The sequence below is a fragment of the Scylla paramamosain genome, chromosome 13, assembly GCF_035594125.1.
Source record: "Scylla paramamosain isolate STU-SP2022 chromosome 13, ASM3559412v1, whole genome shotgun sequence".
NCBI lineage: Eukaryota > Metazoa > Arthropoda > Malacostraca > Decapoda > Portunidae > Scylla > Scylla paramamosain.
Window position 1 is genome coordinate 25,343,075 of NC_087163.1, and position 26,510 is coordinate 25,369,584.

At 44.4% G+C, this 26,510-nt stretch overlaps 2 protein-coding genes across 2 annotated transcripts in view; one reads left to right on the forward strand and one right to left on the reverse strand.

Annotated features, from left to right (window-relative positions):
- The window catches only part of LOC135106576 (protein THEM6-like), a 50,567-nt gene extending 24,411 nt beyond the window's left edge, over window positions 1-26,156 (reverse strand). The window contains exon 1 of the mRNA XM_064015800.1: window positions 26,138-26,156. The gene's annotated coding sequence lies outside the window, so the exon portion shown is untranslated. The remainder of the gene's footprint in view (window positions 1-26,137) is intronic.
- Window positions 364-17,878, forward strand: LOC135106227 (uncharacterized). The gene is made up of 24 exons (XM_064014999.1): window positions 364-522; window positions 2,924-3,072; window positions 3,586-3,808; window positions 4,110-4,208; window positions 4,790-4,930; window positions 5,683-5,743; window positions 6,192-6,322; window positions 6,680-6,889; window positions 7,063-7,122; window positions 7,478-7,582; window positions 7,937-8,113; window positions 8,475-8,530; window positions 9,514-9,643; window positions 9,967-10,116; window positions 10,547-10,629; window positions 11,280-11,433; window positions 12,171-12,255; window positions 12,514-12,662; window positions 13,022-13,210; window positions 13,697-13,833; window positions 14,542-14,656; window positions 14,789-14,911; window positions 15,448-15,592; window positions 16,704-17,878. The coding sequence occupies exons 1-24, from the start codon at window positions 364-366 to the stop codon at window positions 16,760-16,762; spliced, it is 3,090 nt and encodes a 1,029-aa protein (XP_063871069.1). The 3' UTR covers window positions 16,763-17,878.
- Window positions 26,157-26,510: the final 354 nt, after the last annotated feature.

Below are 26,510 nucleotides of genomic sequence, written 5' to 3' on the forward strand. Positions count from 1 at the left end.
TGCTTCTCATTCCTCCTTCACCCGCACCCGTCTCTCTCTCTCTCTCTCTCTCTCTCTCTCTAAGTCTTAAACTTCATATTCAGGACAGTATATAACACACACACTCACACACACACACACACACACACCAAGTGGGTTAACACCAATTATACAGCTTTGTGGCTCGCTTCTGATCGACGCCACACACACACACACACACACACACACACACACAATGGCAGTTTAAGGGTTAACACCAATTATACAGCTTTGTGACTCGTTTCTGATCGACGCCACACACACACCCACACACACACACAGGGCAGTTAAGCTTGTGGGAGTGTAGTGTTAACACCACACCACCACACCATACAATACTACACCATGCGACGCCACCACCACCACACCATTACCAGACTCCACTACATCACAACCAGACACCACCACACCACACCACATCACACCACACCACACCACGGTATCCTTGGCGACCCGACCTGTCCAGCCCCGCCAAGTCCCTCCGACACCCGCCCCGTCTCTAAGGTAACAATTCCCCGTCACATATCTAGCGTAATTTCGAATTTTGCAGGTGTTTACAGGTGATTTAAAGGCTCGCTGTGTAGATGGTGGAGATGCAGATGGAGAGGAGAGGAGAGGAGGAGTGTGTTGGGGAGAAGAGAGCAGGAAGAGGTACGGAGGATTGGTGGAAAAAAACTACTTCGGCTGTATATCACGATTTCTTTTCTTTTTATTGGTGGAGTTTGCATTGTTTTGATATTTAATTTATTGATAGAAAAGTAAAACAAGTTATAATATGTAATAAGATCTTGTCTAGCTATGTTTTTGTTTTTCGTTCAGATAACACTTTCGTCATTTTATAAATTTCCATTTTTTTTAATTAGCATGCCTAGGGTTGTTTTGATGTTTGATTGAAGACTTAAAAAATATAAGAAACATATCCCAAGTAATAATGTTTAATAAAATCTAGGCTAACTATTCGTATTTTCAAATTTCAAATAGAACCATTGCTAGATTTGAAAAATTATTTTCTTTAAACGACAAGGAATTCGTGTTTTCTTTATTTATTCGGAAAGTATAGATTTTTTGCATTCAGAATATGTAACATAGTCTAGTCTGGTTGTGTTTTCCATCTCGATATTATAAGGTTTTTGTTGCCCCGTTCATAAAATTTACAGATCGTTTCTTGAATTTTGCTTTATTATTATTCAGGCTGGAAGTGTTTTCATATTCCAGATATTTATTAAAGTATTTATCAAGTCAGAATATATAAGGCATTCCAGTCTAGCTCCGTTTTTTCGAGGGGTCGATTTCAAAATGGATTAACGTACGTAAATTAAGGTGTGACGTCATCAGTGACGTCATCATGGTACCGCCAACCGGAACGTCCCTCCATTCTAGTCTCTCTCCATCAATGTTCAGTGTGTTTGTTGAAGTATATGGCAGATCAGAATATATAGTGCAATCCAGTCTTGGCGTCTTTCTTTTCGCGAGTTTCATAATGAAGTGCCGTACATAAAGATAAGGACCGAGACGGACATTTCTCCTGCCTCCCTCCCTGCCTGTACATCAATATTTAGCTAAGCCTCCGTGTGTTTCCAGACTCAGACGTGAAGGGAAACCAGAATTAACCATAAAAATAGATAAATAATCCCCAAAAATGTGAAAAATGGGAATTGTTTCGATGACATGACCGGCTGCCTTTCACGGCAACAGTTGCAGAGTATTTAAACGCACTTGTGTGTGTGTGTGTGTGTGTGTGTGTGTGTGTGTGTGTGTGTGTGTGTGCGTGCGTGCGCGCATGAGTGCGTGCGTGTTTGTGTGTGTTTCACTGTATATACTGTCGAGAGAGAGAGAGAGAGAGAGAGAGAGAGAGAGAGAGAGAGAGAGAGAGAGAGAGAGAGAGAGAGAGAGAGAGAGAGAGGATGGAAGGGGTTAAGAATGAGGTGATAGGGAGGGGGGGTATGAGAAATGTAGAAACAAAGAGGGAGCGGGGATGGGGAGGCGGAGATGGAGTGGGGCTGAGAAAGGTGTGGCTTAACTGACACGTCACGACTTGTGGCCAATGATGTTTACGCATTAAAATCCCTTGAACTGACATGTCGCTTTTGCTAAAATTAAGGTTAGGAAGGCTGCTTCATCAAGTAGGGAGCCGTTTGTACGAAATGTCACTGGTATTTTCGGGCAATGGTACCTGACCACCACCACGTCTATTCTCACATTTTGTCGTTGCAATCACGAGCACCTCTTGCCGGGCAGTGCCGGGGCCAAGAGGGGCAGGGACGCTGAGTGGCGCTGATGGCCTTCTGGTGATAACAAATATGCGCTGCTTGCCTGGGTGTCGCTAAAGCAGCCACGTAAAACACTACGCAAAGTGAGTATTGTTCCAAAGCCAAGTGTTCTGTGTTAAAAAGACTAACAAGACCAGTCACTGCCTGTCCAAAAAATATCGGATTCTTGTTACTTTCAATATCCATGCATCCAAGTAGCAAACTGGACGTATCCTTTCCATCTTTGTTACATCGACATAGGAGCAAATATCGCTTCCCTTATACATTTCTTTAGGAGGGTAAGAGTTAAGTTACTCATTGTGTGTTTTGGGAATCTAGTAAGTAATCGCTGGAAGGTAAGTGTGCCGGGGTCAGCCTTACCCAGTGTGTGGAGGCTGAACTAGGGCAGCAGTGTACCAGAAGGGAGGGGAGGGGAGGAGAGGGGATGGAATAGAAAGGAAGTAAAGGGAAGGGAAAGGAAAGGAAACGGAAGGGAAGGAAAAGGGAAAGGAAGGAAAGGAAAAGTAAGGTAAGGAAAGGGAATGGAATAGAAGAAAAGAGAGGAAAAGGGAAGGGAAATGAATGGAAGGAAAGGGAAGAGAAGAGAAGGGATGAGAAGAGGTGGGTAATGAGAGGGAGAAACCTTATTTCCACAGCTGAAATCCCCCGAGATGAGCGCTCTGTTGATGCGTCTGGGCCCCGTCAGCAACTGGACCAAAGAAAACATAGAGAAGTTCGGGGAGACTGGCCTAAACCTTCCCGTGTGCTTCGACGACACAGGCAACAAGGAGGTGCTGCAGAAAGTGTAAGTGCTGGACACGCGTATGGTCAATTAACAGTTAGCAAACCTCTGAACTAACCTTATTCTTAGTGTGGAGCTCCCAAATCTTATGCGCTTACGAATATTACCGATTATTATTATTATTATTATTATTGTTGTTGTTGTTGTTGTTGTTGTTGTTATTATATCCGTAATCGCAGTCAGTCATTCCAAATTTTTGTCTGTCTGATTAACGATGCACCTCACCTCTCTAATGACGGAGGAGCGGAGTAGGAGCAGCATCCCTTTTAGAGTGGCGACCTACGGGAGTGTTTTACGTGGTAGTTTCTGATTTGTCGAGGGTCACTATCACGTGCTGGCCAACGGGACATTCAGATAAATTGACATGCAAACGTCTCTTTTATTAATTCCTGCTTTCACTGTTATTTGCATCATTGATTCATGTTCATGTGACCGTTAGACTCTTTATGGACGGCAAGACCTGCTTAAGGTAATTAGGACTGGCGGTGATACGTTTGTGTTTAATCTCCTTCACAGACTAGACAAGGTGAACAGGTGCGAGACGACCAGAACCACCGGCTGCCCGCAGTTTGAAAACCTCGAGGAGATCCGCTGGCCGGTCACCTGGAAGATAATGGGGCCGCCGAAGAATTGGAAGTCCGATGCGTTGGGAGACGTGAAGATTTCCGAAATACCGGACTTCATGGTTAACCAAGTCGACGAAGACTTCGTGAAAGGCATCAAGGCAAAGCTGATCGAGGTAATAACTGCCAGCTTTTCTGGTAAATCCCGGAATTCCCTGTCTGCTTCTGTCTTTCTTCCTACCTATGACCTGAACTCTTTCAAGAGGGAGGTTTCAAGATATCCTCCAATTCTCGATTATTCTTTTTGACCTCGCTTTAGAACCTGGCACTCTAGTGGCTCTTTCTCCGAACTTTTTGTTGCTCTTGGCCAGTGTCGCTCTTGCATAAAGAAAAAAAATCAAGTTCATGTTTATATCGGGTGCCTGATAGTCTGGAAAGATGACGAATATGATTTTTTTCTCCTCGTCCTTCCTGCAGCAAGAGGAACTCCCCACTCTTGAATACCAGGCGAAGGCTGAGGCGTGGATGGCAGCACTGTGCAAGACGGAGAACTGCAAAGACATGTCAGCGGAGAGCGTGAGTCACTTTTCTTCCACACGTTTAGATACAAACACATATGTACACCAAATTTCATACGAATCCTAGAAAACTGAATGTCACCCTCTGAGTAACGCGCGCTGCCTTCCCTTAAACAGCGCGCGTAATGTGTAGATTCTGACCGCTCATACACACAAACTGCACTCGAACTGAAGTGAATTTCTAAACCTGTCTATCTCCCTGTGTCTGTATGCACTGATCTTCCTTTTCCTTGATTTCTTTTATGCTGTCTGTTGTTTCTTTCTCTTGCTCTTCATTATTCTTTTCTTCTTCTAAATTGCAAACGTGGCAATTTGATTCTTTAATATGCGTTGTCTCTGGTTCTCTACTTCATTATTCCTTCCTTCTCTCCTATTCTTTCTTCTCCTCCTTCATTTTAAACGTGGCAGTGTGGTAGGTATGTGTCTGATTCTTTGATTTATGTTGTCTCTGCTGCATCACTTCTCCTGGTCCTCCTCTTCGTTATTCCTTCCTTTTTTTTCCACTTCTTCCTTCTCCTTTTTCAACAATTCAAAAGAAGCAATGCAGAAAGTATGGACCTGATTCCTTCCCTCCCTCAGACGAACATGTGGCTCAAGAACCTTTCCAAACTGCGGAGCGCCGTCACCCCCTCGGACGTTTCTCCCGCTGCCAGGAAGAACATGACCCTCATGGAAGAGCTCGAGAGAAACGCACTTGCTAAAAAGAAAATAAGGGCAGAGGTGAGATCCGTTTGTTAGCATTACTTTCGCCATTACTATCATCACTCATTTGTAGTACAGCAGGAATAGCATTAGGATTCTCAAATCTTCCATGGTATATGAACAACATGGGTACGCTTGGATAACTCGTTACTTTTGTTAGAATTATTATTATTATTATTACTGTTATCACTATCATTTGTGGTATAGCAGCAGTAGCAACAGGCGACGGAGAGTCATATCGCCGTAAATTTTGAATAATATCGATATTCTTGGACAGCGCAATAAGTTAAGGTCAGTCAGAGTAGTAAACTTTTCAAGTCTCCATCGACAGATTGCCCTGCGCGGAAACTAAAACTCACAAAAATATCGCCTATCACAGAACTTGGCCCTGTAAATTGGAAAGTCTCGGGTTCCCTCCAGGGCTATTTTTCAAAGACCACAGAGATGAATAGTCAGGTTCATGCATGCTTCCATAATGATGATGCAGAATTACTGTTAAAAATATCACTAGAAACAAGAAAACATCTTTGATGAAAAAATCCAAATGACCGCCACTGGAAACTGATAAAAGTAATCGAGTCTGTGTTTGAGAAAGCGGTTTATTCGCGTTGTCTAGAAGCAAGACTAAGGTCAAGACTAAACACTCCCCTCATATCTTTCACAGGCTCATGTGATCAACAGATTCAAACGAACCTAAACAACAACAACAACAACAACAACAACAACAACAAAAATAACATCTTTTCTTATTCCCTTCTTCCCCCGCACAGGACGCTGCCATCCTGCTGGAGATGAAGATCCAGATGAAGAACCAGACCTTGAAACAGATAGGTGCGTGTGATGGCAAGGGCAAGGCTTGACTGTGGTGAAAGTGTGCGTGGAGGTCCTGGCTTTGGATTACATTGCATTAGTTATTATTTGGTTATGTGCATCATGAATTGTGGACTACCTGGACTTAAGCCACTCTGGGTACTCTTGGGATGGGTTTCGTTAGGTTGGATTCTTTAGGATAGAGAGAGGATCTTTAACAGAACAATAACATATCGAAAAAAAAAAAAAATTGCTGGGATTTCTGATTTTTATATGATTCGGAATAGTAGTAGTAGTAGTAAGAGGAGGAGGAGGAGGAGGAGGAGGAGGAGGAACTATCACTATCCATAACACGAGTATATACCATGCATGCAATCTCGCACATGATAGCCCAGACCACACCACACACTCGCATAGACACACATCACCCGCACTCTTTCACGCATACAATAAATGATCCACACGGCAGGGGGGAAGCTGGCGGCGTGGGCACCTGCGGGATACCTGGCGGACAAGGCAGAGAAAAAGGAACTGGCGGCGGTGCGAGGCGAGCTGGCGTCTACTCTGGACATGGTGCGGGGCCCGGAGTATGAAGCGAAGGTAAGGCGCACTGGCAGGATCTCCCTTCTCCTCCCCCTCCCCTTTCCTTCTTATTTTTTTTTTTCAGGTTTGTTTGGTTTCGTGTAGGTTCCTCAGTGCAACATGATTTTATTTTAGCTTTGCGCCACACAAGAACATAAGAGCGTAAGGAAATAAGGGAAGCTGCAAGAAGCCATCAGGCCTACATGTGGAAATCACTGTATGAAATATAGCGACCTATTTCCACCTATCATCCCCATCCATAAATGTGTCTAATCTTACCCCAAATTTTTTTTCCTTTTCTCTATCTCGCGTATTAAGAGAATGACCATCGACAAACAGGTAAAATGTATCGTGACGCGTCCTAACTTGCCACAGGTGAGAGCCGCCATGAAAACTGAAATGGAGGCGGCGTACTCCAGCGCGAATGACTTCTCGATAAGCAGCGTCAATGACTACCTCGAGCCCTTCCTGAGGCCCAAGCTGCTCGTGGACCAGAGCTCAGGGACGCTCCTCAACTTGGTGAAGAACGCTGACAAGAAATTCATCAACCTCGACCCTTATCAGATGAAAGTGATCGCTTCCAAGGTGGGTGGATCTGTATGTTGGTAATTGGTGGTGGTGGTACTGCTGCTACTGCTGCTACTACTACTACTACTACTACTACTACTACTACTACTACTATCCAACAGATATCTTCAGCAGACATCAAGACCTGCCCACCTAGCTTATGCATGAGTCTGTCCTCCTCCTCCATGAAGGACCTCAGCACTGCCTTCCTGGCTGAAATAAACCGGGACTTGGCTGGAGTGACTCTGCCGGTAAGCAAGTAACATTGGATGCACAAGATGGTGTTGCGTGGTGTCTGGATAATCTCTCCCACTCATGAACTCCTTCCTGTTGATGATAAGAGGTTGCTGTTCACTGTCTTAAACTGTCCCTGTGTTTGAATCCAAGGCCCGTTTTCTGAATTAATTTGCTCTCTCACCACGACTATTTTCAAAGGCCACAAGAATTACTAGCCTAGTTTTCAAGACTGTTTCTCCTGTCAGGAATGTAGAAATCTTGTTAATTTGTGACTAGAAATGTAAAAAAAAAAACATTAAAAGCACGTGTAACTTCAGCTAGAACCTTTTGAAATAGTGGAGGTGCGGGCTGAAGTGTTTCAAAATATAGTACCAGGCTGTTAAGGAAAATAAAGGAGTGTTCCAGGAGTGTCCAGTGACGCGTAGAAGCACTGAGAGTGGGACAGTTGGTGTAGCGTCCCTGAATCCCTGCAGGGTAAATGACTCGTTGCAAGCTCCAGGAATATACAATAACAGTAGGCGTACATTGTGGTTATTGCGTCTTTCGGGGAGGACGCTTCTTAAATTTACACTTCAGGTCATAATGATTGTCATTTTTTCAGTCTCACATACTTGGGAGTCAATACGTTTTCAATCTTTTCATTTTACATCCATTTCTAAACAGAGATTGTCACAGTAACGCCTTTTCTCCACGCCCCTTAATTTTACACTTCAGGTCATAATGGTTGTCACTGTCCAGACTCACACACTTGGGAGTCAATATGCTTTTCAATTTACATCCATTTCTAAACTGAGATTCTCACAGTAACGCCTTTTCTTTCCCTCCTAGTGCTTGCTGGGCGCCAAGAAAATATTTTCCGTCAAGACAACTTTAACGAAGACCGATATCCAGAGCGGCAAGGCGTTCCTGCAGTGCATGTCATACGAGGACGCCAGCAAGGTGGACACGAGCGAGATATTCAACGTTCTGGAGGAGGTCACCGAGGACGACTTATCCTGGGCAGCCGTAAGTGATCGCCGTTCGTATTTCCCAGTCACGAGGCACCTCAGCCATTGCAGTACGACATTTTTAAAGGATCTTTCTTGAAAATAATAACAAAGATCACCAGATATGCCACCATAAGAATTTTCCCTGAGGTGGATACTACGGCTGGACCAAGGTTAGGTTGTCTGGATAAGGTCAAGTAACCAAACCCACCCCAAAAACAGCTGAGGTATCTGGTCCTCATGCTACCCAACATGCCGTAAAGTTTTGCATGATTGAGTTTTCCGGCTAGCTTGAATTTTATGGCTTGTCCTTCTCTGATCACAGTGCAGGGCGTGGAAGATGGTGATGATGAAATGGGCGGAGGAGCAATCTGTTGAAGCACCAGTACCTCGGGGAAATATCCAAGATTCCGGCTTGTATCCTCACCTTGTTTGAGTGAGTTATTTCTTATGCAAGAGGAGCATTGGCCAAGGGTGACAAAAGGAGCGAGTAAAAAAGCCCGCTGATGTGCCAGTCCGAAAAGAAAGGTCAAAAAAAGGGTCATCTAGAATTCGAGGATAAGTGTCTTGAAACTTCCTTCTTGAAAGAGTTCAAGTTGATATCCGTTTTGAAACCTCTCAGAATCTCGTCAGAACTATTTTCAAAGGCCAAAAAAGAATGATTACTTGAGTTATAATGAGCAATTTTCCCGTTGTTGACGTAAAATCCTTGTTAAACTACTGCTAGAATCGTAAAGACCCACTTGAAAATCTCAATAATTTCCACTGCTTAGATAACACGTTAAAATGTTTGAAAATGCAGTCTCTTGTTAGTCAGTGAATGAATGAGGAAGAGAAGGAGGAGGAGGAGGAGGAGGAGGAGGAGGAGGAGGAGGAGGAGGAGGAGGAGGAAAGCAAAATATGAGAGAAAGACAAGCAAGAAAGAATACTGAAGATCATAAGGAATGCAATATTAAAGCAACAGAAACATTAAAGAAGGGTTTTGTACAGAGACGGAGTGTTATGAGGAAGTGTGTGGAATCGAATGGGAAAATAGAGATTAAGAAAAACACTGGATAGCGGAGAAAATGTTATACAGACAGATAAATAGATCCATAGGTAGATATTTCATTGGAGAACATAAGTGAAAGTGGAGATATTAATTTTCTCTTTGTGTTGCTCTATAATTGTCATTTATTACCATCTGGAGCCTTCAGGTGAGATTTAACGTTATAGGAATATTGCTAATAGCGTTAAGAGATGTTTACCACTCCGCCCTCTCTCTCCCCCTACCTTCCTATCTCTCTATACATTTCATTGACCGCGACGCACAGCACACATCATAATTCCAATGGCTAGCTCAATGGTTTATGGATTACAAAGATCACACACGGGCCGTAGCAAGGTTAACTAAACTCTTCCCTTTCTCTCACCACTCAGGCCAGAATTGTACGACCTGAACCCGGAGAAGAAGAAGGCAATCCTAAACAACCTGTGCAACTCCAAGAATTACTTCACCATCCCGAAGGAAGCGAGAGGCAAAATAGTCAACCAGCTTCTCGCAGACATCGTAAATATGCTACTGTTGTTTTTCTTACGCCACGCACGCTAACTCTGGGCACTGGGAAGCATAATAAACAAGTAATTTTCTCACAAGCTTGCAGTGGAGTCTCAGAGGAGCAGCGGCTAGAGATAACGTGTGTGTGTGTGTGTGTGTGTGTGTGTGTGTGTGTGTGTGTGTAGGTAGGTAAGTAGGTATCAGTCTACCTAAGCTTTCAATTTAGCGAATGTTTCCTGCCCATGAATGCTCTCCCGGTCTCGTACCCACTTCCTCTTCCTGTCCACCTGCCTGCTCAATGCTCATAACCTGCTTTTTTTTTCTTACTTCCGCAGAGACGAGGCTGGGGAAAAGTAGCGGCCTATGACGGACCCATCACTCAGTGCAGCGTGAATAAACTAAACTCGTGCTTGTTCGACCTCAACCGTGACATGCTGCGGAAAATGGACGAGGCGGCAACGGAGGAATACATCCAATTGCTTGAGGTTAGTTGGGGTCATCACACACACACACACACACACACACACACACACACACACACACACACACACACACACACACACACACACACACACACTGAAGACACAAAACCACATGACTTTTAAAGGTGGTAGGTTCTTTATAAACAACTTTGTCAATTGGTTCTCAGATAGAGTGGCAGCTGAATGGAATAGACTCAGTAATCAGGATATGTAGTGCTGAATCATTAGAAAGCCGTAAAAGAAAATAAGACAGATTTATGGATGAGGATAACAGGTGAAAATATATAGGAAGGAGATACGTCTCATGCAAGGACTGCCACGTATAGACCTGACGGCTTCTTGCAGGTTTCCCAATGTTATGTCCTTATGTTCAGTTTACTAAGGTAGCCTCCCCATCACAACAATATCAAGCTTCCTCCTCTCCTCATTGCAGACGTCCTTAAGGCAGGGAATACCCGACTGTGTGAACCAGGACACGATGGACGAGGTGGCGGAGATGATCATCAGGATTAAAGGGTACGTTTATTTATCCTCTCATAATGATACACGAGAACTTCCACAGGCAAGCTTCCACAGACCATCGTGTACTGAATAGCTGCCAACAGTCGCGGTGTCATATTCAACAGTGTTTCAGACAAAAGGAAAGAAAAAATAACTACTTTCCTATTGCTTAACTTTCGCCAAACACTGTATAGCAACTCCACAGTCATTATCAGCTTCTCTTCCAGTAACACCTCAGCTGCCAGTGACGCAGTGATGCCCGATTACTGAATATTTCGACTTTTTGCAGAATAAAAATTAAACTTGAGGTAACTAAAGACTTGAATTTCTCCGTCATCAACGTTCCGAAGGGCGTAAGAATGTACAAACTCACTCATTCACTCATTTGCCCAGTCAGTCAATCAGTTAGTCAGTCAGGTAGTCAGTCAATCAGTAAACCTAACCTAATCAGTCAATCAACCAACCTAACTAGCCAACAACTCAAGCATCCGATCACTCACCCATCTACCCAACCAAAGCATAACCATCCCTCCATCCATCCACCCAACCAACCACCCCTTCATCCGTCCATCCACCCAACCAAGCACTCACCCAATCTCTCACCAATCCATCCATCCACACACCACCCAACCCACTCACTCACACACAGCCCCCCGCACCAACAGGTCACCGAGAAACTGGAAGACTGCTGATAACGTGAGTTGCATCTTGGACACTTTCTCCTCCGAGGGCATCAGTCGCATCGCCTCTGAGCTCCCGGCTGATGTGCTGATCACCACCGGCTGTCCCCAGCGCTCCAACCAGTTCATGTCCATACCGGTGAGAGAAACACTTCCGCGCAGCGCCTCTAGTACTTTCAACTCCAGTACTTTCAAAAGGCTCTACTGGAAGCAGTTCCCCAGACATAACTTACTAACAACGCTGATAATTTCTCTTTTATTAATGAATTACTGAAAAGCCACTGAATGATTGCTCGGGACCAGAAAATAGATATTCGGGAAAACACTGGAGAGAATATCGAGAAAGAAAACGACTAAAGAAAATGAATGCTAGGGGAAACTCTACTAAAACTTCACTGGGGGTGATCTTAGCGAATAACACATATACATATGCACATAAAGGCTCTAGTGTAAGCTCAGAGTACAATATTGATAAGAACACCACTGATAATGAGAGTAATAACCTTAAAATCTTACTAACAAAGGTTATTATAGATAAAAAAACTAAAATAACACCAAACGCATTGGAATAAGTTTTTACATGTAGATTAATAGTACTCAATTTTCTTACGGGTGTTACTAGATACTAAACTATATACACAAGGTAAGAAAACACAATGGGAATAGATTTCATAGTGTGCCTGACCAATACCAAGTTGTTAAATGCCTTTTTCTTAGTTTAATATGTACTACTACGAGTTTCTGAGGCTGTTACAATATTTTTTCTGGAAAAAAATATCTAACAAACTGACGCATAGGAATCATACTTTGGCAGAGCTTGTTCCAGACACTCCGCTCATTCTCGTCACTATGATAAAAGGCTTCATGTCATTCCAGAAACACTGCAAGGACGCGAGCATGAGAGCGATGAAGGCAATGAAGAGCAGGAAAACTGAAAAGTGTATCGAACGGAGGGGAACTCGTGAGTACAGAGAGAGAGAGAGAGAGAGAGAGAGAGAGAGAGAGAGAGAGAGAGAGAGAGAGAGAGAGAGAGAGAGAGAGAGAGAGAGAGAGAGAGAGAGAGAGAGAGAGAGAGGAAAAAAGGAAGTGATCGTGGTTATCTATGCCTTCTCTTCTCTTTCTTCCTCTCATTCAAACTTTTGGATCACCCTGTACTACTACAGCTACTACAACAACTACTACTACTATTACTGCTACTACTCTTTCTCTCTCTCTCCAGTGGGCACGGGGGACAGCATGCGCGACTCCATGATGTGTGGCAACGCGGCGCGCATGACACAGTCGCAGCTGGAGAGGATGAAGAAAGAGGACGTTATGAAGTACCTAGACAACCTGGTGACCGAGGACCTGGGCACGGGGGAGGCCAAGGTAAGCGCACACACACACACACACACACACACACACACACACACACACACACACACTTGTAATTACTTTCTTGATTGATATTGTGTCCTTTGTACTTGAACAGACTGAGCTTTGTAGTACAGAAAGGGATGTAACAGGAGGAGGAGGAAGAGGAGGAAAAATAAATAATCAGGGATGCCAAGAGAAAAACAAATGCAGAGACACTCACAAACCAAAAGAAAAAGAGAAGAAAAGAGAGAGAACATCCGCATAACACTCACAGCATATCTAACTACTTTCCCTTTCTTTTCCTTCCTTCCTAATAACATTCCCTTACCTCAAAGCCTCAGAACATCTCACTACCTCGTTTTCTATGACAGGTGATTCTGACCAAGGTGAAGGAAAACAAGGAACTGAAGGACATGAATGGCGAGGAGCTGGCGAGGCTGAAGAACTCGTGGGAGGGCCTCACTAAGCAGGACGTGGGGAACCTGCCCACACTTACAGCCACGGAGAACCTCGAGGTCTTGTACCAGCTGGGGATGACCAAGATGCTGCCTGACGATGTGGTGAGCGGTACCTCCTCTACACACACACACACACACACACACACACACACACACACTGGTAGATAGATAGTTAGACCATAATAATTTTACATACTATAATTAATCAAACTAGAACCTTAAAACTATAATGACAATCCCAATGCCTACTGTACACACACACACACACACACACACACACACACACACACACACACACACACACACACACACACACACACACAAACCATTTTCTCTTTATTTTACTTGAATTGAAGGAAAACTGACGTAACATAACATATTTTATTATTTCGACCTTATTTCCCACTGACCACTGATTCCCGTGAAAACAAGAACAATATCCACTCTAAAATAAACGAAAAAAAAAAAATGAATTGATAAAAAAAAAATATAAAAAACAAATATTTTCCCTTTGACTAAACTTTCCACGGCTGAAACTTTTGTTGTCCCTCGAGAAAGCAACACTTCACACACTGCAACACTCCCCAGATGGTCGCACTGCGGGACAAGATCATCGCGGAGAAGCAGCCTGAGGAAATGACTGACATGGACGTGTTCCTTCTAGGGGATATTGTGTGTCACTTCAACCAGAGCCAGACCAGCAAAATTCCCAAGGACGTCATCAAGTAAGGTCCCTCTCCTTCACTATTAAACTCCTTCTCCAGTTGAACGCTCTTAGTAATATATTTTTTTTCTTTTTACTTCTTGTCTCCTCCAGTTAAAACCTCTTAGTATTACATCATTTTTTTTTATCAATTGTATCTTAGTGAAGTTGAACTCTCCCAATATTACTTTTTTTTTTTCTTTTTCCCCACTTCCTGTCTCCTCCAGTTGAATCCTCTCAGTATTACACCAGAATTTCACTTTTCTCATCCTGCAGTTGAACCCGTTTAGTATTACATCAGTTTTTCATTTCTTTTCTTCTTCTCAAGTTTAATTCCCTCAATCTGTTTAATTTTCACTCCAGATTCCATTGCAGGATTAAGTTCACGGTGATATTTTGCTTTGAAATCGTAAGAAAAAATAATCTTCACTTACTGATCCACTTCTCTTGCATCTCCATTTACTCTTTTCTGACTAATGATTGGTGATTTTACGGAGTTAGGAGGGAGTCTCTAGTACTGAAAGGGTTAATATATTAGTGATGAAGGAGATGTAAAAGGAGAACAAAAGAAGCTATGGAAAAAGGGTGAGATTAGCTTTATCTTCAAAATATTATGTAAAAAAAAAGTTAATTACAATAGTTATATGCTATCTGTATGTTGTAAGTACTTTCACTTACTACTAACTGATGCTTATAAAACTTGATCGTATGTGTGTGTGTGCGCGCGCAGGAAGAGCATGAGACATCTGGGCATGCGTGACTGCAAGACCCAATATGGGACACAAAATCTGGCGGAGGCGGTGAAAGCGGCGTATGGAGACGTCAAGGACTTCGATGCTGCTACGGTAAGCTTTCCCCTCTTGCCCCCCCCCCCCCTCTCTCTCTCTCTCTTGAAATTATAGAAGAATAAACAACGCGTAGTGTGTGTCTGTCTGTGCGTGTCTGTGTGTGTCCTACAGTATCCCTCTCTCCCTCAGGTACACGAAATGAACCGCTTGGTCAGTGGGCTTAAACCAGAGGACCTTTCTGCCCTGTCTGGGGACGCCTACGTGGGCTTTACGGCGGAGGGTATCGAGCAGATTGAGCCTGACACCCTAAAGGTTCGTGTGTATTGAGTGTTCCTCCCACTCCTCAGCTTCCTTCCCACGTCAGTTTGTTTTACTGTGCATTCTTTCTTCTCCTCCTCCTCCTCCTTTCTTTTGCCAAGCTGTACGATAACTTGTTAATAGGCAAGATCAGTCTATGTATCTAAACATCTATCTTTTTATCTGGCTATCACAAAACCTCGTAAAGGCCAGTAGGTTTGTTACTGTCTGTCTCTCTCTTTCTCTCTCTCTCTCTCTCTCTCTCTCTCTCTCTCTCTCTCTCTCTCTCTCTCTCTCTCTCTCTCTCTACATACATTAAGTGAAATACACTTCCTTATAATAACGAACGGCAATCAGACGAGCTATAATTCATAATCCTTTTGGACGCTGCAATATCAAGACAATATGTTAAAGTTAATCTCTCTATTTCTTTAACATTTTCTTCAGTACTCCTTTACATATTTCCCTACAGTTTCACTTCGCAAGATGTATTAAACCTCTCCCGTTTTCTTTAAGTAATACCAAGACTAAAACTGCGCATTCCGACACAGGTGATGACTGTAGCGCAAGCCAATAATCTGGATGGCAAAACCGCCGCCGCCGTCACCTCCGAGCAGGTCAGGGTCCTTCCTAGCGAGGTAAAAAACGCCCTGAGCAGCGCCAAATCGGAGCAGCTGCGTCGCTCCAGTGCCTCGGGTGAGCTGCTGACCACACCTGATCGTCTGGATTAGCACACCTATTACACCTTATCAACTCCTCTCCTCTGACTGACTGTCTTCAGCCTTCTCTCTCTCATCGCCGCAATGTTGCATCTCTTGCTAATCTTCTACTTTCAAGCTAACTGCTCTTCTGATCTTGCCAACTGCATGCTTCTCCTTCTCCCGCGGTCTCGCTGCACACAAATCTCTACTTTCTCTCACACCTATTTTGTCCATTTCTCTAATGCGAGAGTTAAACAGTATTCTCAGTCATTCATCCCTTTTCTGGTAAACTCTTGAAACTCGCTGCCTGCTTCTGTATTTCCTCCATTCCTGACTTTAATCGAGTAACATAATGCAATTCTTCATTTCTAAGTCTTCTAGTCTGTCAACCTTTTTACTCAAGACAATTTTTTGCATAATTGTCTTTAACATTTTAGATCTCATTTCTTGTACTTGTCTCTAAAATATTTCTCTAGCCTAGAATAGACAAAATCAACTTTGTACTCTCATTTTTTCTCTGTCCTTGCAAACAGATTTTTCACGTTGTTCTGAATATTAGCGAGTGGCCCTAACAGTGCAAGGGTTAAGAGTCAATTAGCTATCAGATTTTGCTACTAGAGCGGCAGAAGACGAGATGACTGAAGATTGTAGAAAAAGGCAAGGCAGTGAAAGTGAGTACAGAAGGTTGCTAGACTTGTGACCTCTACCACTATCTTGCCTTTACTGGTGTCGCGCGGAACTGGTACAGCAGACAGGAGGCGCGAGTGAGGAAAGTATACTGCTATTCCTTTGCTATTCCTCAGTAATTACGACTTTAAATTGTCGAGGACCCTTCTGTTGGAGCTTCAATAATTACAACATCAATCTTCACCGGCTCTTGGGTTACACTTCAGGGAAAAAAAGGACATAAAAAAAAAAAAAAAAAAAAAACACTTTAATTTACAGGCACTCTTCTCTTTAAGTAGCTGGACTTCTTGCTCTGTTCTTGACCGTCCTCGTATTTATGGCTTAATCAAGAGAGACTGTTACCAGAAAGAACGCGGTAATTACGGACAAACCCCAGCGAGTTTTGGCAAGCTGCCCAATTTGTTGTGTCTCCCTTTCAGGATTGTCAATGCCCGGGGTTATGGGTGCTGTGGTCGCCGCCGTGCTGTTCCTGCTCTAGGCTCCGTCATGAGGATAGGTGTCGGGTGTGTCCACGGGGCGCCTCATGAGTGGTGCAGCCTGAAATTCAGCGCCATGTGATCTCAGCCCCTTCAGGAGGTTGGAGAGCCACGGAAGCTTCGATCTGTCACTCTTGTCCGTTTTCTTTGAGTCTAACAAGGCGAGAACGTGACGCAAGCGGTCCTTGAAGCGTCCAGAACAACGATTACTACTACTACTACTACTACTACTACTACTACTACTACTACTACTACTATTACTACTACTACTACCACCATTACTACTACCACTACTACTACCACTACTAGTACTACAATTACTACCACTGGGGAATATAACGAAGTGGACAATCCTGATAACTGAGTACTGACACCTCCATCCTACACACCCACGCTCGGCCACCCAAATCCGTGTAGCTCCTTCGTATGTTTGTACTTCAAAGTGCCTTAGTAACTCCTGACGCAGCCGCATGATTGAGATGCGGCTGCGTCAGGAGTACTTCTTTCTTGCCTTGTTTCTCATGTTTCTTGTATCGTCTGCGGTAGGCGGGAAGAATGCACCTTATTTTCTTCGTATCATGAACGGCGACTGAAAGGAACAAGGCAAGGAGACTGAGAACTCCTCCTCTTTGTATTTTTATTCCCACACTGAGGTAAAAAGTGATGTCTTGTCTGGGTTCTCTCTCTTCACAGGAGGATCGCAGCTTAGTACATGGATAGACAGATGCTCCTTGTGATTTCTTAGTGATTTTTTTAGGTCATAGCCGTAAAACGTTTAGTGCAGTACAGATATAAGTACATGCAGTGCCCAGCGTCATCTAGCGGGCCCTGATTCTGGTTTTGCAAATTGCGCCCGGGAGAAACTTCGCTGTTTTGTTTACTATGAGTGAAGTGAACTTTGACGTAACTTGCCTTTCTGTCCTGATGTAAGAGAAGAGATAATGAACATACAAAAGGACAAAAATCACACAAATAAAAAAGGGAAACAAAAAAAGAAAGACACAAAAAAGACAAGAAACAAGGAAAAATCTGAAACACACACACACACACACACACACACACACACACACACACACACACACACACACACACACACACACACACACACACACACACACCAGTTTTTCAATCGATACAAGTGTCTTTTCATGTGCCAGAAATACTATGCTCTCAGTGCCTCTGCCTGTGTGTGTTTGTGCTCAGAGTGACTCGAGAGACACATCAAATTCAGTTTGCGCCACAGCCAGTCAAGTTTTTAGTGCTTATAACCAAGATTCCTATTTATTCTTCTCTCGTTGCACGTTTAACTTAATCAGCTGAGAATTTTCTGAGTTACTAACCATCTTTTGTGGTAGAGGAGAGAATACTGCCACTGTGTTTCCTGTCCTGTGTGAAAGATGACTAACGTGGACGAAGAGAGACGACTGGGAATCCCTCTCCACTGTATTTAATTCTCTTTGTCTTTGTCTCCTGTCACGGGGATCTTAACTTGGATTGCAGATAGATATACACTAGTCATTCAGTAGATATGTTGATTCCTAAACTGAGTAAAACCAATGCTTTTTTGACGGTATAAATATACTTTCTTTACCTGCTTTCCTCTTTTTATTATGTTGACTCACAGATATAAGTTTCCCAAGTGGCTTTTCCCTCTTTTCAATCCTTAGCTTTCCCTCTGAAATCCTACGTTACTTATGGAATTTTGACTAAAAAACAACAATGCTTTTCCGCTTTTGCATTCGGCTCATTTATTCTCTTTTAATTTTGCTTTTTCTCCTTTTCAATCCTGTCGACACTAAATGCATACTTTCCTTGACTTTCCCCTTATTTTAAACTTGACACTAAAAAATACTACGTTACCGAAATTCCCGTCTTTTCAAGGTTATTTTTTCCTAACTTAATTTTTCTTTCTTTCGGTACTGTCTTATATCAGCAACCAGATTGGAAACTTTTTTTTTTTCCCTTGTTAATTGTTTGCATTTCCACCCCAGCAGGCAGGTTACACGTTTAAGAAAATGGTGTTCTGCTGTGTCTTTGATTTTCCTGAATATTATTTCACCATTAAATCAAACAGTTAATGAGAGATGGAGAGGAGAGACAGCGAGCAGGAGGAATACAAAGAAAGAACAAACAGCAGAAGATGAGGGAGGGTATTTGCAATAAACCACACTATCTGATGAGGAGGAAGAAAGACGAAGGATAATAAAAAGAGACGTAAGAAAAGGAGGAGGAGGAGGAGGAGGAGGAGGAGGAGGATGAAAGGGTAAATCTATGCTGGTTTGTATAAGAAGGCAAGAAAGAGAAACAGAAGAACAGCGCCTGTCTGACCTCCCATGACCTCGTCCTCCTGTTCCCGTGAGTAATGCTTGTACAGGTCACGAGTTGAAAGCCAATACACATTTTTAAACTATCTTGTCTTTCCTTTCCTTTTCCTCCGCCACGTCTGTGCTCGTGTGGGAAATAAACTGAAATAAAATAGAGTCCCCAGCGCCAAGTTTCCACACACGAAGGACCCGAGACAAAACAAAAGCCATAAAGAAAAGACAAAGATGACGGTCGATAATAAAGTTAGAGTGAAGATAAAAGAGCAATTAGGTAATGGGAAAATAATACAAACGCGACACGAGGCGAGGTAATAAACGTCGAATAAAACTGTATAGAATAAATGTTGCTCAGTCTCGTTTTTTCTTCACATGAACTGCAAGAGCGACAATGTTTTTCTCTCACGTGTTTGAGTCAGCGGTGGTGGCGGTGGTGGTGGTGGTTCTCACGACAGGGGCAAAAATGTGTTATCTTTCAAATAATATTAAATTAATTTCGTTACAGATTATTAATTATTTTCTCTGTGTTGCTCTATAATTTTTCTATCTTGTCAATTATTACCATCTGGAGCCTTCAGGTGAGATTTAACGTTATAGGAATATTGCTAATAACGTTAAGAAATGTTTACCACTCCGCCCCCTTCCCCCCCACCTCCCTCTCTATCTCTCTCTCTCTCTCTCTCTGAACAAGATATCGTTTTCGCGGGGAGAACCAAAATAAATAACAGTGTTGTCAGGGCCTGGGGGTTGAGATAACAGATGAGACAACCCTTGAGTGAGGCGCGGGCGGCGGGGGGGACAGCATTGTGAGGGCCGAGGCGAGGGGAGGGAGGGAGCGGGGCGGGATGGCAGGCGAGAGCGTGGCTTTGTGAGAGTGATGGACGCTTTTTCAGACGCCAGGCAGGAAATGCAATTACTCATCGTCTTGCCTGCCTAAGACTCAACAAAGATGGCCATTAGTGGGTAGCCCCGGCGAGTCATGCTGCTCCTGACTGCCACAATGGACTCTGTTTACCCCGGAGTCTCCTCTGGCTAGCGGCTGACCTTGAGTATCTGATTCATTGTGGAACTCCCCAGCTTCTTAGCATTCCTCGACGACTGAAGGTACGTAGGTAGTGTGGCATAGTGTGGCGTAGTGTGCCAGTGTCCAGGGATGCTTTCTCGAGGGGAGGAGAGGCGAGGTATACAAAGGCTACTTAATATCGCCGTTGTGGTGTTGCGGTGCAGTGTTTGTGTGGTCGCCTCGTCTCATTATGCAGCCTTCCCTCCATCAGAGTCGGGGTAAGGAGCGGCTTGACGTGGTTGCGGGTGCCAAGGTCTGTGTGGGCGCCGTGTCTTGGGTGAGGGCTTGGGGGTGTGAGGGAGAAGACTGGACTGAACTGGAGGGATGTAAGAGGGAGGGTTGCGAGATGGTATGCGGGGTGAGGCGTAGTCCTGCAGCCTCTGAGTGAACGCCTGTCACACATATAGTCCTGGAGCGTCTGTGGATGATTGATTGATTGGCTTTTTCTACACATCCCGTGCGAGGAAGAGAGTCGAGATGGTGTCCCAAACAATGCCCACCTCGCTGCTCCGCCCAGAGTCGCCTCCAGTGGCCTCATACATAATGCTGTCAAAAATAATGAGAGGGGAATAGAAGAGTGAATCCAAATGTACCAACATGAACTTCACGAGCAATGATGGAGTCCGAGCACTCACAAAGGACAGAGCAGCGAAGTGCACACCTTGCCTAAACAGCGACTGCGTAACGACGTGGATATAAATCAGAGCTGCCACAGGGAACGCTTATTCTCAGGGTATTAGGCTGCTTTAACAAGACTCTGAATACGGTGAACTCTGAATACGCTGGCTTCTGCAGAGGAAAACCAGCGGCGGATGGACCAATACATATAAGGCGCTCGAATCATCATAATAAAAGGACATTTCTCCAAATCAATCAGAATTCAAGAATGGAAAAATGGGTCGACGTATTTACTCGCATATGGCGTTAGAATCACCATAAAACAAGTACATTTCCCAAAGACTATTAAGAATTATAGATAAAAACATTATAAAGGACAACAACTGTACCTTCCCAAAACGACAACTGATATATTCAAGCAAAAAAGTAAGAGCATGACGCAAAAACCGTCCCATTAACGGTAATATGAAGACAGACGAAGGCAGAGGCGGGCGTCAATCAGAAAGGGAGTCCAGACATTCACAGACAACAGAACTCGTTATTTGGATAAGAGATGGATAAGAGAACACATCGCTTATAAAGAAGAACAAGAAAAGAAAGAAAAAGACGCGCTTCTCGTCAAATCTATTCCATAATTTAAGCCACGAGGTTTGATCTGCTCACTTACACATTCATAGACAACATCTCTCGTTATCTAGGTAAGAGATGGGATAAGAGGCCACATCGCTTAGTCCGTTCACTGCTGCTTGGTACATCTCTTTTTAATCACTAACCACTCAGGGACAACTATTCTCGCTCTGCAGTCACCTCAAAACGTTATATCGGCTAGAAACTGTAAAATCTATTCCTTTACATTATTATCTTCCTTGCAGGTGGTTGTAAAGATTTCATACATTACTTTTAGTACTGTGAATTGTTGTGAAGGAGGAAAAAAGTGCCTTCCTTGTCGAATCTATGCCATAATTTACGCCTCGAGGTCTAATCTGCTCACTCACTCGACGCCACACCAAGACACACCAAGAGGGACACCACAACTTAACAAATTCGCCTTCATTATTACCACGAAGCTCAAACAGGCAGTCAGACTCATAATTATGCTGCTCGAACGACAAACGAGTTGAAGTGAGTGTGTGCACGGGGTGGAAATGTCCTTGTATGGAAGTGGAATGCATCTGTGAAACTGTGGCGAGGCGTTGAGGTAATTTGTGGTACGTGTCTCTTAGGGTGTAAGTGTAGGGAGACGATGAGGGAGTGTGTGAGGCTGTGGGAGTGTGCTGGGGTGTGTGAGAGAGTCTGGGTAAGTATTTGAATGTGAGGCGGAGAGTTAGGTTAAGTAAGTTTGGAATGTGACTGGAGTTAAGGCTTGGGTGTGGCTGGGAGAATGTAAGAATGCTGGCGGATCGTGTGTAGACTGCGAAATTAAATACTCGTAGAAAAGGAAAAAAAAGTCGAGGAACCTGCTGGTGCAAGGCAAAGCTACCTTTAGGAAAAAAAAATAAGAAAACAAACAAATAAACTATACACTTAACGGATATAAAATTGAACAAAATTACGTTTCTTAAATACGAAAGCATCGCAAACTGCTTCTTGTTAAGTTACGTAAAGGTAAATTATAATGCTTAAAACATGATGACGGAGATGAGAGAAGGTGAATGAAGGAGAGAGGAGAGAGATGAGAAGCTTACGATAATTTTCTGAAACACTTCTGCGCCGCACGTCCACTACTTCCAAAAGGCTTTAGTTCAAGTTATACAGGTTTTTAATCGTGCTTTTATGGTTTTAGTGACAAATTAACAAGATATCTACATTACGAACAAGAAAAAACTCTCTTGAAAGACCGGTTGACTATCTCTGTGGCCTTTGAAAATAGTTATGGTGAGAGAACATAGCGGGCCGAGGTTAGATGCATAGCAGGGAGCGTGAGGCACCGAGGTAGCGTGATAGAGATAAGAGGCAGGTTGATGTGTCTGATGTGCGAAGAGGCGCGGGTTGAGGCAGAGCAGGAGCCAAACAGGTGCCCCGCAACAACACTCGCGCCTCGGCTAATACACCAAAAATTACTATCATCTATTTTGGTCTGAGTGCGCACCTCCTCTTTTCTTTGTTACCGGGGCCACGCATGCGCACTCGCGGGACAAGGGCGTAATCCAGCGTGAAATTACCGACAATAACCTCACAAGGCGCAGGCCGTGTCAACAACTTTTTGCGTTTCACTCTGCGTATTGTGCGGATGATGTAGTGCAAGATTGTCCTTAATGGTCCAGCGCACAACACTGCTAGAAAACGTGCCTAGAGGCCTCAGTGGCGGAGGAGGGATAAAGAAAACGTAGGTGAGGACGGGAGGCGGGTTAGGATGAAGGGAGCTGAGTGTGTGGAAGCGCCCTCACACCACACCCTGACTGACGGCTCCATTATCTCCCTTCCTTGCTCACGACACGAACGTCCCGCTCAGATAACGTTATTTACCATTATATCTCATGCCTACTCATTATCAGCCCCGGACGTCCTTATTTTCTCCCGGCAGCGGCTGAATCCCTCCGACTAACCTGATAATCTGCCGCCCCTAACACGCCATAGGCCGCGGATTTGCTGACGCTCGCTAAATGGACGCCGTAATGAGGGAGCGGCAGCAGACACCATGCATAGACAAACACACACACACACACACACACACACACACACACACACACACACACACACAGCAAAGACATATCGCTGTGCATTTACTCACCCAAATTCGTAAGTAATACATACTCGTATCTTACATATTTAAATAAACACACACTTCTCTACTTTTCCTCCTACTGATTATCTGCTGTCCTTAAGTTTACCAGATGCTTCACGCTGCTTGCTAACAACGCCCAGCCGACGCCCACACACTCCGCGACAGGAAGACAGGAGCAACATTCAACGCCCCCACTGCACGAAGTTGCCAGTTCTCTGTCTAAGTCCCTGTCTCTCTCCCGGCAATCTCTTACACAGTGCAATCCATGACGGTCCGCCCTTCCTTCCTCCTTCCATCACAGTGCCACTCAAGGCTCCTTCCTGAGTGACACTTGAGTAATACCTTCATTTCCCTACCAGACGGAGACGGATGGGAGACTGAGACACACACACACACACACACACACACACACACACACACACACACACACACACACACGGTTCGAATCTCAGAGAGCAGACAGCCTCCAGCCAGCCATTGTCAGCGGCGCTCACAACAACTGTTCTCACAAGATGGCACGTCCATCATTGTTGTATTGCACAATGGCCGGGTAATCGAGCAGTCCCGGTGCCGGCGTGTCAGGGGAGGGGTGGGGTGCAGGGTGAGGGGTAGGGGTCAGGGGGCACCTCTCCCTGTCCTGCTTGTCGTGCTGCGGTTGGATCAGTTACACCTCAGTAGTGTTTACCATTCCACTGCTCTCTCTCTCTCTCTCTCTCTCTCTCTCTCTCTCTCTCTCTCTCTCTCAGCACAGCAGCAGCAGCAGCAGCATCAGTGGCGGCGGCGGCGGCGGGTCGTGACACCGCCGCCTCGTTAACCCGCTACCCGCGCGGCGCCTCCCTCTCCCCTCACGGAAAAAAAGCGAAAGTTTCCAGTAATTAAAAAGATTTAAAGCGGATAAGCGGCGACAGCCAGAGATTATGAAGGTTTTTTGCCGCTGGCTGCTGGTGACCGCGCGGCCCGGACTCTCTCTGCTTCCGCTCGATACCATCTTGTCGCCGGCAGCCAGATGGTGCCGGCGGCTCGACCCGAGGGGGCGACGGGAACTCTAGGGAGACAAAGGAGCCATGAGGTACCCAGGCGTCTATTAAGGTGGCCAGGGGTCTTCAGAGGTAGCCAGGGGTCCTCTCTCGGCCAGGCGGAGTGCTTTCAGGGGTACAAGGAGGAATGTGACGGCGGTGCGGGGCCTTTGAAGTTGTCACGAGAGGTTTACTTAGAGCGAGAGAGCCAAGTACGTGTTTCTTATGTGGAGTGTTTGACTCTCCTTTTCTGACCTCCATTCACACCGGCAGAGGCGAGTGTAGCACGTCAGCATAACGTTTTCTTCCTGTCTTTTGCACTGCCATCTTCAAACCTCTCTCTCTCTCTCTCTCTCTCTCTCTCTCTCTCTGAAGCTATAGACTAACTAACGTAATTGTGCTTTTGCTTCTGGAATCTCTATATTTTATGAGTTTATTATGCAGTAATCTTAATTTTTCGCTGTGCATCGCCATGTGGCCTCTTTGTTCCGGTGCCAAGCGAATATATTCCACCTAGCCACTCACTGCCTGTTACACGCCACAGACATGCCACCAGCGGCCTCCTCTTCCCTCATGGACCCAAAAATCATCTTTCATTTCACTTCCCAAGGGCATCTCGGCTCCGGTACAGCACAATGGAGGGGAGACTGGGTGCTACGATCCTCTAATTGACTAAGGCGAGTCTCAGGTGAGGGTAGCCACGGTAAGGCCGCGAAGAACAGGTAATTAAAGTAAGGCTGACGCTTCTGAGTGGTTGAGGTGCGAATGAAACGAGAGAAATATGAAGGTGAGGTTGTGAGGACTAATTGCGTTCAGTGAAGATGGTAGAAAACAATAAAGGTTGAGATGAACGAGCAATTAGATGATTTGGAAATACTGGTAATGAAAACAATTAAGACACGGATGCAGATGATAAAAAAAAAGAAATAAAATAAAAAAATAAACTATGCTATAACAAACGACTGAATAAATAAATAAACACAATAACGCTTCCCACATAAAACAACAACAACAACTTCTAATACAAGAAATCACTGGCAAGCAAGAGTGACGGGTGAAGGACTGAAGGGCTGTCAGTTTAGTTCCTGCAGTTTTTGTTGCTGTTAGTCCTCCACTACCACCTCTACTACTGTCACGGCGGCCTCTGCTCTTCACTGTGAGACCGTGAAGGAGCAAGAGCCAGAAACCCCTTTAGAAACTTCGTATTTTAAAGATATTTCAGGACTGTGAGTTGTCTGAGGCGATGAGGATGACAAGTATTTGACCTCCTTTTTCAACACCCACCCTCCTCCTCCTCGTCCTCCTCCTCCTCCTCCTCTCCATCCATACCTTTCGGAAGCTTCAGTCTATTCATCTCACTGATTTAATTTTGTCCCCAACAATAGTGTGGGCAGAACACAAGACCTCCAGCCTCCCTACCTCTCCCTTCGTCCTCCTCCTCCTCCTCCTCCTCCTCCATCTCTCCCTTCCTCTCCCCCATTTATATACCTTCTCCATCACTCTCTCCATCCCTCCCTCCTTCCCTTCTGTTCTCCGTCGGTCATTCATATATCTTTCCTCCTCCTCCTCCCCCTCCTCCTCCATCCCCGTGACTCAGGTAGGCTAAGCTAATTATCCTCCCGGCGAGGGCTTACCTGGTCACTGCGGCGCCCTTGGTGAGGAGTGTTTTCCCTCTAGCCTCCACCTGCGTCAGAGGGAGCGCCCACCCCGCCCAGACATCCGGACAGAAGGTGATGCCCCTGTAAAAAAAAAAAATAAATAAATATAAAAAAATAAATAAAAAATAAATAAATAAATAAAAAATAAAGGAAAGAAATCGTTAATATCAATGCATTTCCCTTTCATTAATTTAATATAATGTTACTTTACATATTTTTTTTCCCTTATGGTTTGTGTATCTCCATCTTTGTATCTATGAAATATAAGTACAATCTTATCTTTAATATCAGTAGCATTTCTCTTTCTGTTTAAATCCTGTTTTTTCTCCTCCAAATTTCTATTTATTTT